The sequence below is a fragment of the Pseudophryne corroboree genome, chromosome 1, assembly GCF_028390025.1.
Source record: "Pseudophryne corroboree isolate aPseCor3 chromosome 1, aPseCor3.hap2, whole genome shotgun sequence".
NCBI classification, from domain to species: Eukaryota; Metazoa; Chordata; class Amphibia; order Anura; family Myobatrachidae; genus Pseudophryne; species Pseudophryne corroboree.
Window position 1 is genome coordinate 901,972,159 of NC_086444.1, and position 14,818 is coordinate 901,986,976.

The 14,818-nt window shown below is 47.9% G+C and overlaps 1 protein-coding gene across 1 annotated transcript in view; it reads right to left on the minus strand.

Annotated features, from left to right (window-relative positions):
* Positions 1-10,494, minus strand: part of PRDM5 (PR/SET domain 5) — a 528,834-nt gene extending 518,340 nt beyond the window's left edge. The window contains exons 1-2 of the mRNA XM_063920243.1: positions 10,242-10,494; positions 7,036-7,119 (exon numbers count right to left, since the gene is read on the minus strand). Coding sequence (XP_063776313.1) covers positions 7,036-7,119; positions 10,242-10,334 — 177 coding nt within the window. The 5' untranslated portion in view covers positions 10,335-10,494. The remainder of the gene's footprint in view (positions 1-7,035; positions 7,120-10,241) is intronic.
* Between the last annotated feature and the right edge of the window lie 4,324 nt (positions 10,495-14,818).

Genomic DNA, 14,818 nt, shown 5'->3' on the forward strand with positions numbered 1-14,818 from the left:
TTCTGCGAGGTACACTGGGCTCCACAAGGCGCCCACCCTGACGCACTTAGCTTCTTTGGGTTGATATGGCATTAGCCGCTGACACTTCTCTTGTCGTGAGAGTGTGGTGTATGTGGCTACTAACCGTTGTCGTCTCTTTTCCCGCTACTGCATTGGGCTGGTTAACTAAACTGAGCTCCTGTGCTGGGAGGCGGGGTGATATAGGAGGCGGCGCTGTGCATTCTGGGAACAGTCAAAGCTTTGAGCCTGTTGGTGCCTCGGATCAAGATCCTACTCTACACCCCATTGTCCAGACTTGTGGAGCCCAGTGTACCTCGCAGAAAGAGTTTTAACAAGGGAAAGTTCTTACCATAAAACTCGTTTTTCTAGAGAAACTCAGTAGAGCTCCCCTAGTGTGTGTCTAGTCACTCCTGGGCACAAAGTCTAACTGAGGTCTGGAGGAGGGGCATAGAGGGAGGAGCCAGTTCACACCCAGTCAAAGTCTTTTTAGTGTGCCCAAGCTCCTGCGGATCCCGTCTATACCCCCCATGGTCCTTTTGGAGTCCCCAGCATCCTCTAGGACGTAAGAGAAATGGGGATTCTGCCTGTCTAATGTGTAAAAAGGGGGACTACCTGTCTAATGTGTAAAAAAGTGCGGACTCTGCCTGCCTGATGTGTAAAATATGGGGACTCTGCCTGCGTAATGTGTAAAAAGAGGGACTCTGCTTGTCTAATGTGTAAAAAAAGGGGGAATGCCTGCCTAATGTGTAACATAGGGGGACTCTGCCTGCCTAATGTGTAAAATAGGGGGACTCTGCCTGCGTAATGTGTAAAAAGAGGGACTCTGTCTAATGTGTAAAAAAGGGGACTCTGCCTGCCTAATGTGTAAAAAGGGGGACTCTGCCTGCCTACAGCCACACTGGCACCATTCTGTATAGGTGGAGGGGGTGCTGATGCTGTGTCTTGCACACAGCGCTAAAATGTCTAGTTATCGGTCTGTTTTTTGAGTATAGGAGGAGTACCTTATGGAAGCCAAAACAAACACAAGCAAAGCTTATGAATCAAACCCATAACTCCAGCACCGTGAGAGAGCAATACCTACCACTGCACCATCATACTGCTCAAAGATATAACAGAAGTGTTGCATTTTAGAATGATTTTCAAATATACTTAAATTTACTGGTCATCCCCACAAAAACACCTACAAAGACCGGCTTATCCTTTAAACAGGGCATTTAAAAAATAAGATTTTACTTACCGGTAAATCTATTTCTCGTAGTCCGTAGTGGATGCTGGGGACTCCGTAAGGACCATGGGGAATAGACGGGCTCCGCAGGAGACAGGGCACTTTAAGAAAGAATTAGGAATACTGGTGTGCACTGGCTCCTCCCCCTATGTCCCTCCTCCAGACCTCAGTTAAGGAAACTGTGCCCGGAAGAGCTGACAGTCCAAGGAAAGGATTTTGGAATCCAGGGTAAGACTCATACCAGCCACACCAATCACACCGTATAACTCGTGATAAACTTACCCAGTTAACAGTATGAACAACAACAGAGCATCAGATAAACCTGATGCAACCATAACATAACCCTTATTTAAGCAATAACTATATACAAGTATTGCAGAAGAAGTCCGCACTTGGGACGGGCGCCCAGCATCCACTACGGACTACGAGAAATAGATTTACCGGTAAGTAAAATCTTATTTTCTCTAACGTCCTAGTGGATGCTGGCGACTCCGAAAGGACCATGGGGATTACACCAAAGCTCCCAAACGGGCGGGAGAGTGCGGATGACTCTGCAGCACCGAATGAGCAAACACAATGTCCTCCTCAGCCAGGGTATCAAACTTGTAGAACTTTGCAAAAATGTTTGAACCCGACCAAGTAGCTGCTCGGCAAAGCTGTAATGCCGAGACCCCTCGGGCAGCCGCCCAAGAAGAGCCCACCTTCCTTGTGGAATGGGCTTTTACTGATTTTGGAGGCGGCAATCCAGCCGCAGAATGAGCCTGCTGAATCGTGTTACAGATCCAGCGAGCAATAGTTTGCTTTGAAGCAGGAGCACCCAGCTTGTTGGATGCATACAGGATAAACAGCGACTCAGTTTTCCTGACTCCAGACGTTCTGGCTACATAAACCTTCAAAGCCCTGACTACATCTAGTAACTTGGCATCCTCCAAGTCACGAGTAGCCGCAGGCACCACAATAGGTTGGTTCAAATGAAAAGATGACACCACTTTTGGCAGAAATTGCGGACGAGTCCGTAATTCTGCCCTGTCCATATGGAAAACCAGATAGGGGCTTTTATGTGACAAAGCCGCCAATTCTGACACACGCCTAGCCGAAGCTAAGGCCAATAGCATGACCACCTTCCACGTGAGATATTTTAACTCCACGGTCTTAAGTGGCTCAAACCAGTGTGATTTCAGGAAACTCAACACCACGTTAAGATCCCAAGGTGCCACTGGTGGCACAAAAGGGGGCTGAATATGCAGCACTCCCTTTACAAACGTCTGAACTTCAGGAAGAGTAGCCAGTTCCTTTTGAAAGAAAATGGATAGGGCTGAAATCTGGACGTTAATGGACCCCAATTTTAAGCGCAAAGTCACTCCCGACTGTAGGAAGTGAAGGAAACGGCCCAGCTGGAATTCCTCTGTAGGGGCATTCCTGGCCTCACACCAAGCAACATATTTTCGCCATATACGGTGATAATGTTTAGCCGTCACGTCCTTCCTAGCCTTTATTAGCGTAGGAATAACCTCATCCGGAATGCCTTTTTCTGCTAGGATCTGGCGTTCAACCGCCATGCCGTCAAACGCAGCCGCGGTAAGTCTTGGAACAGACAGGGCCCCTGTTGCAACAGATCCTGTCTGAGAGGCAGAGGCCATGGGTCCTCTGTGAGCATTTCTTGCAGTTCCGGATACCAAGTCCTTCTTGGCCAATCCGGAACAATGAGTATTGTTCTCACTCCTCTTTTTCTTACGATTCTCAGCACCTTGGGTATGAGAGGAAGAGGAGGAAACACATAAACCGACTGGAACACCCACGGTGTCACTAGTGCGTCCACAGCTATCGCCTGAGGGTCTCTTGACCTGGCGCAATACAGTTGTAGCTTTTTGTTGAGGCGGGATGCCATCATGTCCACCTGTGGCAGTTCCCAACGACTTGTAATCTGTGTGAAGACTTCTTGATGAAGTCCCCACTCTCCCGGGTGGAGGTCGTGCCTGCTGAGGAAGTCTGCTTCCCAGTTGTCCACTCCCGGAATGAACACTGCTGACAGTGCTTTTACGTGATTTTCCGCCCAGCGAAGAATTCTGGTGGCTTCTGCCATCGCCACCCTGCTCCTTGTGCCACCTTGGCGGTTTACATGAGCCACTGCGGTGATGTTGTCTGACTGAATCAGCACCGGTTGGTTGCGAAGAAGAGGCTCCGCTTGACTTAGGGCGTTGTATATGGCCCTTAGTTCCAGGATATTGATGTGCAGACAAGTCTCCTGACTTGACCACAGACCCTGGAAATTTCTTCCCTGTGTGACTGCCCCCCACCCTCGGAGGCTTGCATCCGTGGTCACCAGGACCCAGTCCTGAATGCCGAACCTGCGACCCTCGAGAAGGTGAGCACTCTGCAGCAACCACAGAAGAGACACCCTGGCCCTGGGGGATAGGGTGATCAGCCGCTGCATCTGAAGATGCGATCCGGACCACTTGTCCAACAGATCCCACTGAAAAGTCCTCGCATGGAACCTGCCGAAGGGAATGGCTTCGTATAACGCCACCATCTTTCCCAGGACTCGCGTGCATTGATGCACCGACACCTGTTTTGGTTTTAAGAGGTCTCTGACCAGAGTCACGAGCTCCTGAGCCTTCTCCGCCGGGAGAAAAACCTTCTTCTGGTCAGTGTCCAGAATCATGCCCAGGAAGGGCAGACGCGTCGTAGGAATCAGCTGCGACTTTGGAGTATTCAGAATCCAGCCGTGCTGTTGCAACACTTCCCGAGAGTGTGCTACGCTGATCAGCAACTGCTCTCTGGACCTCGCCTTTATGAGGAGATCGTCCAAGTATGGGATAATTGTGACTTCTTGCTTACGCAGAAGCACCATCATTTCTGCCATTACCTTGGTAAATATTCTCGGTGCCGTGGACAGACCAAACGGCAACGTCTGGAATTGGTAATGACAGTCCTGTACCACAAATCTGAGGTACTCCTGATGAGGTGGATAAATGGGGACATGCAGGTAAGCATCCTTTATGTCCAGAGACACCATAAAATCCCCCTCTTCCAGGCTTGCAATGACCGCTCTGAGCGATTCCATCTTGAACTTGAACCTTTTCAGGTAAATGTTCAGGGATTTTAAATTCAATATGGGTCTGACCGAACCGTCCGGTTTCGGTACCACAAACATTGTGGAATAGTAACCCCTTCCCTGTTGAAGGAGGGGAACCTTTACCACCACCTGCTGGAGATATAATTTGTGAATTGCCGCTAACACTATTTCCCTCTCTATGGGGGAAGCTGGCAGGGCCGATTTGAGGTAACGGTGAGGGGGCATCACTTCGAATTCCAGCTTGTATCCCTGAGATACAATCTGTATAGCCCAGGGATTCACCCGTGAGCGAACCCACTGGTGGCTGAAATTTCGGAGACGTGCCCCCACCGATCCTGGCTCCACCTGTGGAGCCCCAGCGTCATGCGGTGGATTTAGTGGAAGCAGGGGAGGACTTCTGTTCCTGGGAACTAGCTGTATTGCGCAGCTTCTTTCCTCTACCCCTGCCTCTGGCAAGAAAGGACGCACCTCGGACTTTCTTGCCTCTTTGTGATCGAAAGGACTGCATTTGGTAATATGGTGCTTTCTTAGGTTGTGAGGGAATATATGGCAAAAAATTTGACTTCCCAGCCGTAGCTGTGGAAACTAGGTCCGAGAGACCGTCCCCAAACAATTCCTCACCCTTATAAGGTAAAACCTCCATGTGCCTTTTTGAGTCGGCATCACCTGTCCATTGCCGAGTCCACAGGACCCTTCTGGCAGAAATCGACATTGCATTTATTCTAGAGCCCAGTAGGCTAATGTCTCTTTGAGCATCTCTCATATATAGGACAGCGTCTTTTATATGCCCCAGGGTCAGTAATATAGTATCCTTGTCCAAGGTATCAAGTTCCTCAGACAAGGTATCTGTCCATGCTGCTACAGCACTACACATCCAGGCCGACGCAATTGCCGGCCTTAGTATGGTACCTGAATGTGTATTGTGAATGTGAATACACATAAATAACATGAATAACATGAATAACAATAAACATAATGTGAATGTGTGGACTTCAGGATACCTTCCTGCTTTCTGTCCGCAGGATCTTTTAGGGTGGCCGTATCCTGTGACGGCAGGGCTACCTTCTTAGATAAGCGTGCCAAAGCTTTGTCTACCCTAGGGGAGGATTCCCAGCGTAACCTGTCCGCTGGCGGGAAAGGATACGCCATAAGCAACCGTTTGGAAATCTGCATTTTTCTATCTGGAGATTCCCAAGCTTTTTCACATAACTCATTTAACTCATGTGAAGGGGGAAAGGTCACCTCATGCCTTTTTTTCCCAAACATATAAACCCTCTGGTCAGGGACTGGGTTTTCCTCTGAGATGTGCAATACATCCTTCATTGCTATAATCATGTAGCAGATGGCTTTAGCCATTTTAGGCTGCAACTTTGCATCATCGCCATCGACACTGGAGTCAGAATCCGTGTCGATATCTGTGTCAACAATTTGGGATAGTGGGCGCTTCTGAGACCCTGACGGCCTCTGCGCTGTAGGATCAGGCATGGGTTGAGACCCTGACTGTCCCAAGGCTTCAGCTTTATCCAACCTTTTATGCAAGGAAGTAACATTATCATTTAAAACCTTCCACATATCCATCCAATCGGGCGTCGGCGGCGATCCCACATTCATTTGTACCTGCTCTGCTTCCACATAGCCTTCCTCGTCAAACATGCCGACACAAGCGTACCGACACACCACACACACAGGGGATGCTCTATTTGAGGACAGAACCCCCACAAGGCCTTTTGGAGAGACAGAGAGAGTATGCCAGCACACACCCCAGCGCTATATGACCCAGGAATTACACAGTAACTTAGTGTTTACCCAGTAGCTGCTGTATATACTGATTTTGCGCTAAATTTATGTGTCCCCCCCCTCTCTTTTTACCCTCTTTCTACCGTGAATCTGCAGGGGAGAGCCTGGGGTGCTTCCTCTCAGCGGAGCTGTGGAGAGAAAATGGCGCTGGTGATTGCTGAGGGAGAAGCCCCGCCCCCTCAGCGGCGGGCTTCTATCCCGCGATTTTGTGTAAAATAATGGCGGGGGCTCATGCACATATACAGTGCCCAACTGTATATATGCCACTTTGCCAAGAGGTCTCTAATTTCTGCCCAGGGCGCCCCCCCTGCGCCCTGCACCCTACAGTGACCGGAGTGTGTGGGTTTAATGTGGGAGCAATGGCGCACAGCTGCAGTGCTGTGCGCTACCTCATATGAAGACTGGAGTCTTTTGCCGCCGCTTTTGACGTCTTCTTGCTTCTCACGCCGGCTTCTGGCTTCTGGCTCTGCGAGGGGGACGGTGGCGCGGCTCTGGGATCGGACGACCAAGGGTGCGTTCCTGTGTTCGATCCCTCTGGAGCTAATGGTGTCCAGTAGCCTAAGAAGCATGACCTATCCACAGTGAGTAGGGCTGCTTCTCTCCCCTCAGTCCCACGTAGCAGAGAGTCTGTTGCCAGCAGATCTCTCTGAAAATAAAAAAATCCTAACAAAATACTTTCTATTTAGCAAGCTCAGGAGAGCTCACTAAGGTGCACCCAGCTCGTCCGGGCACAGATTCAAACTGAGGTCTGGAGGAGGGACATAGAGGGAGGAGCCAGTGCACACCAGTATTCCTAATTCTTTCTTAAAGTGCCCTGTCTCCTGCGGAGCCCGTCTATTCCCCATGGTCCTTACGGAGTCCCCAGCATCCACTAGGACGTTAGAGAAAAAATTATAGCACTTTCACTAATAACCTTAATGCTTGCCACACTCCTTACCTCCCACATTAGTCTGTTATCCATGCTTTCATCCACCTCACCCGGGATTCGCTTTTCCCCGGCAAATGGTCCAAACTTCTCACCCTAATCAGAAAGAAAAGATGTCATATGTAGTAACTATTACACAAACTGTAGATGCCAGATTAGAAATTGTATTGTAAAAACATTGGAACCTATGCTTCTGATTTCTTTGGCTCCCTGTTGCCTATAACCACAAGTCTTGTCAGATCCAGTAGCATGCATATCAAATTCCAGAACCGCCCAAATAGCTTTCATAAACTTTCCTATCAAAGTGCATCCACTCTGCATAGTCCACACATATCCTCATGTCTTCTCAATCTTTCCCTTCCTCCCGACCCCGATTTATCATTGCTGTGTGACCATATTATACAGCCCACCAAGAACCAATCTGCAATCTGGAAGACAACTATGCAATAGATACTAGCACCTATCCTTGTGTATCCATGCCTATTTCCCTATAGATTGTAAGCTTGCGAGCAGGGCCCTCCTACCTCTATTACTGTTATAACCCAGTTTTGTTATATCATTGTTATTTACGACTGTAAAGCGCAACAGAATTTGCTGTACTATATAAGAAACTGTTAATAAATGATAAATAAATAATGACCATCACAATATATTTGAAAGGTCAGCCAAGCGGTATAATGATGTCGCAAGTTGTCTTCACATGCACTTGGTAAAATATGTTGCAGGTAAATAAAGACTCCTAGGGGTAAATTTACTAAGATAGGAGTTCTATTTAAGATGGGATGTTGCCAATAGCAACCAATCAGATTCTACTTCTTATTTATCTAGCACCTTCTAGACGATAATACCTGGAATCTGATTGGTTGCTATATAACTCCCATCTTCCTTAAATTTACCCCCTTATCTGTTGCAGTTCGTTAATACCACTTAATGAAAGGAGAATACATCAATAACACTATTGAGAACTGGATATACAAATCTTAGATTTCTTTTTGTGTATGGTACAGTCCTCTTTATTGTATTTGACTTGACTTGTTTGAGCTTATAACAATAAAACTATGCACTTGCAGCACAACCAATGTATAATTGCCATTTAGTCAAGGTCAGTATGTACAGTAGTTCTCCTCACTTCTGATCTAACATGACTGATGCCAACATGGCATGTCACTGTAAATAATGGCTATGCTGTCAGCATGTCAACAGTCGCTAGTTCCACGGTGACTATGCCGACATGACATGGGACCCCAGGACCAGCACTGTCATGTCACCATAGTGGATGAGATATAAGAACAGGTGCTAAAGTGTCAAATGCACTATAACCAGTGCTATTTGACATGTACAACGTCCCTCGGTATGTATTAAAGCAGATAACAGAGAACAAAATCACTTTTCTTTATGTTATCTGCAAACATCTAATGATTTCACCATCACCATACTATTGCATGGTGACGAAAAATCATCCAGACGCATTACAAAATGATAATGCGCACATTTGCTGCTTATTGTATTTCACATATCAGCGGGTAGTACCTGCCGGTATGGGTGCTAGTCTGCGGCGGCTGATGGGGATCCAGGCTGCACACCTGAGATCTTGTAATGTTTGTGAGATCTTGTGCATGCGCAGTGGAGCTGGCCAGGAGGTAAGACACAGCGCATTAGCACTTGCCTGATGCACTATGGCTCTGGCAGCGCTTCGCCAGAGGGGGGTTTTCACTCCCCCATTCCGGCAGCTGAGATATTAACAAAGCTCGTCAATCCTGCTTCCTGCTTTGCCTGGATAAGAGCTATAGCAGCACGATAAGTGCCACTATAGTACATTTACCCCTGTGTATCTATCTGTACGTATCAAGAAGGCTGTTATGGTACCACTACACTACTACTTATGTTGTTGCTATTTTTATTCTTACTATTTATGTTGCACAGACTATACAATAATGTATTTGAGCATTAAACAAATAGCATACTGTCTGCCCCTATCCCTTCTTTCAGGATCCGGTCATGTGACCGGTACTTGAGATCACGGCAGTCACCATGCCGACGCCGGGTTCCCAAGCGTTCACAAGCCCAACAGTCGGCATGCTGTCTAACAGGGACTATTCCGCGACACCCATGTAGTGGGAATAGAACCTGTGGCAAGCACTGTGAGCCATCGAGCCCACTGCATGGCAAACACAGCGAGCCCGCAAGGGGCTCCATTGCACACATTCACCCCCCTGCCGGCATTCTGCTGCTGGGATCTCGGGGTCGGTATGCTGACCGTCGGGATCCCCAGTTCCGGTCTCCGCTAACCAACCCGTAGACCATACGTATAGGTAGATCCCTGGTCTACATACTGTTGTATCTACAGTATTTTACTTGCAAAACTAACTTACTTCCATTACTCACTGTAATAGTTTTTGTCTACACTTGTGAGCCCTCAAAAAAAAAGATTTTTAAAAACAGCATCTGGTGAGAAGAATCTAAACAGCAAGAAGATGTTTTTGATAAAGTGCATGCTGAATGTGAACATCGAAACACTTCACTGTCATGACAGATGAGCTATCTGGTCAAACCTAGCACTGAGACACAATTATTGAGTTAGGGATGTGGAGCTAAGCGCTGCAATAGTCACACACAGCCCAGCCCACAGGGAAATGTATTGGCAGCCACTTAGGAGAGGGTGGTGTAGATAAATGATAAATGATAAATGTAGATAAATGATCTTATTACTGATAAAAGACATGAAAGTAAATGACTATATTTTTCTATGTTATATGTAATGTTGACTCAGAAGTAAAGAAAAGCCAACACATAATTGCCACACTAGTAGCTCAATACGTAAGGCATGCAGAATACAGAGACCTCATGGATACTTGTACTCCCAAAGCATTACTGTATATCATGGATCACTGCAAGTACAATGTCTATTCAAACTAAAGTAAGAGTTATGGATTATCCATGTCTGAAGAGTTCACAATGTAAACCTCTCCCTGAGAATGTAACCTGATAGCAGCAGAGAGTATGCCTGCACCCCCCTGGTTTGTGTGTATCCCCTGCATTCCCCCTGCTGCTCTGACACTGCTTGCAGTGAGGAGTGTGTGGACGTGGCATCTCCCCTCCCGACTCACACACACACACACTGTATACTATACAGTACACTATGGCTGGGACTCCATGCACTTCCAGCCCAGCACCCCTTCCAGCCATCATCACAGCCTGTATCTCATCATCTCACGAACCTTTGTCACTCTCCTGCTGGTGTATAGCCCCATCCCGTCCTGTACGTGGGAAGACTTCAGGGAGAATCTGTCTGGCACGTACATGCCCAGCATGTTTATGGGATTTGCCCTTTAATAGCACAGACAGGTAGCATGGGCAGGCAGTGAAGGGTGGCCGGGGTGGGTGGCTGTTTATTGCATGGTGTGGGCAGCAGCGGTAGAAAGGGGGTCACCGGTGACGGGGAAGGGGGTCTCCAGCACGCACCGTGTCTGTGCGCTCCTGCACCGGGGGGCGGCACACTGTTCTCCTATTGGTTGCAAGTTTGGCTCGTCCCAAATCAATGCAGCTCATATGCTGTGAGTCTGGTGAAGAAGATGATTCTCTCTGTACTCCAAGGTGTGGGGTCATTACATGTTCTGTGACATTTATTAGGATGTGATAACAATATGAAAATGCAGATTATGGGGTTTCAGAAACAGAGAATACAAAGATTTGTCTGCATACTTCCCATTTGTTGGCAGCTGTTTCTACAGGATACTTTTTGTTTTGAATCCCACTTTATCATATATTGACGGTTTGTGTTTACACTATGGTGGTCATTCCGAGTTGTTCGCTCTGTTTTTTTTTTCGCATCGCAGCGATTTTCCGTTAACTGCGCATGAGCAATGTTCGCACTGCGACTGCGCCAAGTAAATTTGCTATGCAGTTAGGTATTTTACTCACGGCATTACAAGGTTTTTTCTTCGCTCTGGTGATCGTAATGTGATTGACAGGAAGTGGGTGTTTCTGGGCGGAAACTGGCCGTTTTATGGGTGTGTGTGAAAAAACGCTACAGTTTCTGGGAAAAAAGCGGGAGTGGCTGGAGAAACGGAGGACTGTCTGAGCGAACGCTGGGTGTGTTTGTGACGTCAAACCAGGAACGACAAGCACTGAACTGTTCGCACTGGAAGAGTAAGTCTCGAGCTACTCAGAAACTGCACAGAGAAGTCTTTTCGCAATATTGCGAATCTTTCGTTCGCAATTTTTATAAGCTAAGATTCACTCCCAGTAGGCAGCGGCTTAGCGTGTGCAAAGCTGCTAAAAGCAGCTTGCGAGCGAACAACTCGGAATGAGGGCCTATATTTTCTATTTGTTATAATTATATACATTTTACTGTAAGAACTTGAAATTAACACACGAAAGTCAGCAAGGCATTTGAAGTTCAGTACTTCTAGCCAGAGCATAGAAGCAATGACGTTCCTATCTGATACGTGTTTTGTTTTTTTAATATAGTGAGACGACCCCACATATGTTGCAGTAGTGTGTTGTAGGGATAGCCACCAGATACGTGCCTTGCAATGGCATAATCATCATCTACAGCAGGGGTGGGGAACCTCCGGCCCGCGGGCCGTATACGGCCCGCGAAGCCGTTTGGTCCGGCCCACCAGGTTGTGTCAGTGAGACACGCTGCCGCTCAGTCGGGCGGCAGCGTGTCTCTGCTGTCAGAGCAGGGAGACGGAGGAGAGCGCGTCTGTAGAATGGGAGCGGCGGCGTGTAGTACTTCAAACCAGCCGCCGGTCCGTGAGCCAATCAGCTCGCGGACCGGCAGCCAATCAGGAGCCGCGGCTGCCGGTCCGCGAGCTCTGATTGGCTCTCGAACCGGCGGCTAATTTGAAGTACTACACGCCGCCGCTTTCACCCGACAGCCGCGCTCTCCTCCGTCGCGTCCACGGTAAGCAGCACGGAGGGGAGAGGGGAGGGGGGAGGGCATTTGTATACCTGGCACTGTGGGGGAATTTGTATACCTGGCACTGTGGGGGCTGTATACCTGGCACTGTGGGGGGTATTTGTATACCTGGCACTGTGAGGGGCATTTGTATACCTGGCACTCTGGGGGCATCTGTATACCTGGCACTGTGGGGGCATCTGTATCCCTGGCACTGTGGGGGCATCTGTATACCTGGCACTGTGGGGGCATCTGTATACCTGGCACTGTGGGGGGCATTTGTATACCTGGCACTGTGGGGGCATCTGTATACCTGGCACTGTGGGGGCATCTGTATACCTGGCACTGTGGGGGCATCTGTATACCTGGCACTGCGGGGGCATCTGTATACCTGGCACTGTGAGGGGCATTTGTATACCTGGCACTGTGGGGGCATCTGTATACCTGGCACTGTGGGGGCATCTGTATACCTGGCACTGTGGGGGCATCTGTATACCTGTCACTGTGAGGGGCATTTGTATACCTGGCACTGTGGGGGCATCTGTATGCCTGGCACTGTGGGGGCATCTGTATACCTGTCACTGTGAGGGGCATTTGTATACCTGGCACTGTGGGGGCATCTGTATACCTGGCACTGTGGGGGCATCTGTATACCTGGCACTGTGAGGGGCATTTGTATACCTGGCACTGTGAGGGGCATTTGTATACCTGGCACTGTGGGGGCATCTATATACCTGCACTGTGGGGACATCTGTATACCTGGCACTGTGGGGGGCATTTGTATACCTGGCACTGTGGGGGCATTTGTATACCTGGCACTGTGGGGGCAATTGTGGATCTGGCACCGCACTATTGGGGGCATATGTGTATCACGTCCCATTTTAACTGGCCACACCCATTTTTTTGGCGCGTGCGCGCCTCCGGCGCGCACACACAGTAACTCTAGTGGCCAGACCTACTGGGGGGCAGGGTCATTTTTTAAGTTGAAAATTTTTGTATGGCCCCCGAAGGATTTTATAAATATCCAAATGGCCCTCGGTAGAAAAAAGGTTCCCCACCCCTGATCTACAGTATCTAATCATTGCCTGACCTTGTGGTTACGGATCAATAGAGCTAAAGTAAGAATTTCTACAATCATTAGTTCGACATCATATGGTCGACAGTAAAAAAACAACCCGTTGACATAGACAGAATGTCAACATGACCATTATTATTATTATTATCCTTTATTGATATGGCGCCACAAGGGTTCCGCAGCGCCCCATTACAGAGTATTATTTATTTATTAACAGTTTCTTATATTGCGCTTTACAATTGGAAATAACAATGATATAACAAAACTGGGTAATAACAAACAGTCATAGAGGTAGGAATGCCCTGCTCGCAAGCTTACAATCTACATAAGCAAATAATCAAAACAGGAAAACAGCAACTTACAGTTGACGACAATATAGGACAAGTGCAGGGTAAATAAACATAGTTACATCAGCAGATGACACTGGAATAAGTATCAGGTGGCAGAAGACTGCTGGATTTGGTGCAGTTGAAGATTATTAAAATAAGAAAAAGAATAAGCACATGAGGGAAGAGGGCCCTACTCATGAGAACTAACATTCTAAAGGGGAGGGGTAGACAGACAGGGGTGACTTTGACGGGGTACTAGAGAGCATGGAACAGAGGGTTAGGATGAGATTAGGCTGGGTTTGGTGAAGAAGTGGGTCTTGAGAGCCCGTTTGAAGTTTTGTAGAGAGGTGGAGAGTCTGAGGGGGAGAGGTAGGGAATTCCAGAGAAATAGAGCAGCACGTGAAACTTCTTGGAGGTAGGAATGGGAGGAAGTAAGCAGTAGGCAGGAGAGTCGGCGTGCACTAGCAGAGCGAAGAGGACGGGTGGGAGTGTAAAGGGAGATAAGGTCAGAGATGTAGATGGAAGAGGAGTGGGTGAGGGCTTTGTAAGTGAGTGTGTGAAGCTTGAATTGGATTCTGAAAGGGAAGGGGAACCAGTGAAGGTCTTGTAAGAGAGGAAAGGTGGACGTAGTGCATTTGGTGAGGAAAATGAGCCAGGCAGCAGCATTGAGGATAGATTAGAGTGGAGAGAGGTATTTGTCAGGAATGCCAGTCAGGAGGAGATTACAGTAGTCCAGTCTAGAGATGACCAGTGGGTGGATAAAGGTCTCAGTAGCATCCTGGGTCAGAAAGGGTCTGATCCTGGAAATATTTTTTAGATTAAAACGGCAGGTTTGCGAGAGGTGTTGAATGTGTGGTTTGAAGGAGAGGGAGGAGTCAAGGATTACTCCATGACAGCGCACTTGGGATCTAGAGGAGATAGTAGTGCCATCAGTAGATAATGGGGGGTATTCAATTGTTTGAAAAGTCAGTTGGGTGTCTGTTTTTTCCCGTCTATTAGATAGGAAAAAAACAGACACCCAACCGACTTTTCAAACATTTGAATTCCCCCCATTGAGATTGTAGGAGGTGAGGTTATACGGGAGGGAGGTAAGATGATCAGTTGGTCTTAGACATGTTACATTTAAGAAAGCACTGGGACATCCAAACAGAGATAGCAGAGAGACGGAGATACGAGTGAGGAGAGCAGGGGAGAGGTCTGGAGAGGAAAGAAAGATTTGAGTGTCATCAGCATAGAGATGATATTGGAAACCAAAAGAACTAATGAGCTTACCTAGTGAGGACGTATAGAGAGACAAAAGAAGAGGACCAAGGACATTAGGTCGACCTATGAAAGGTCGACACTGGGAAATGTGGACAGGTACAAAAGGTCGACATATATAAAGGTTGGCATGGAAATGATCGACACAGAAAAGGGCGACACTACATGTTTGCATATTTTGCCACCGTTTTCACCGCCTGGCCGCGTGGAACCCCAATTAGCGCATGA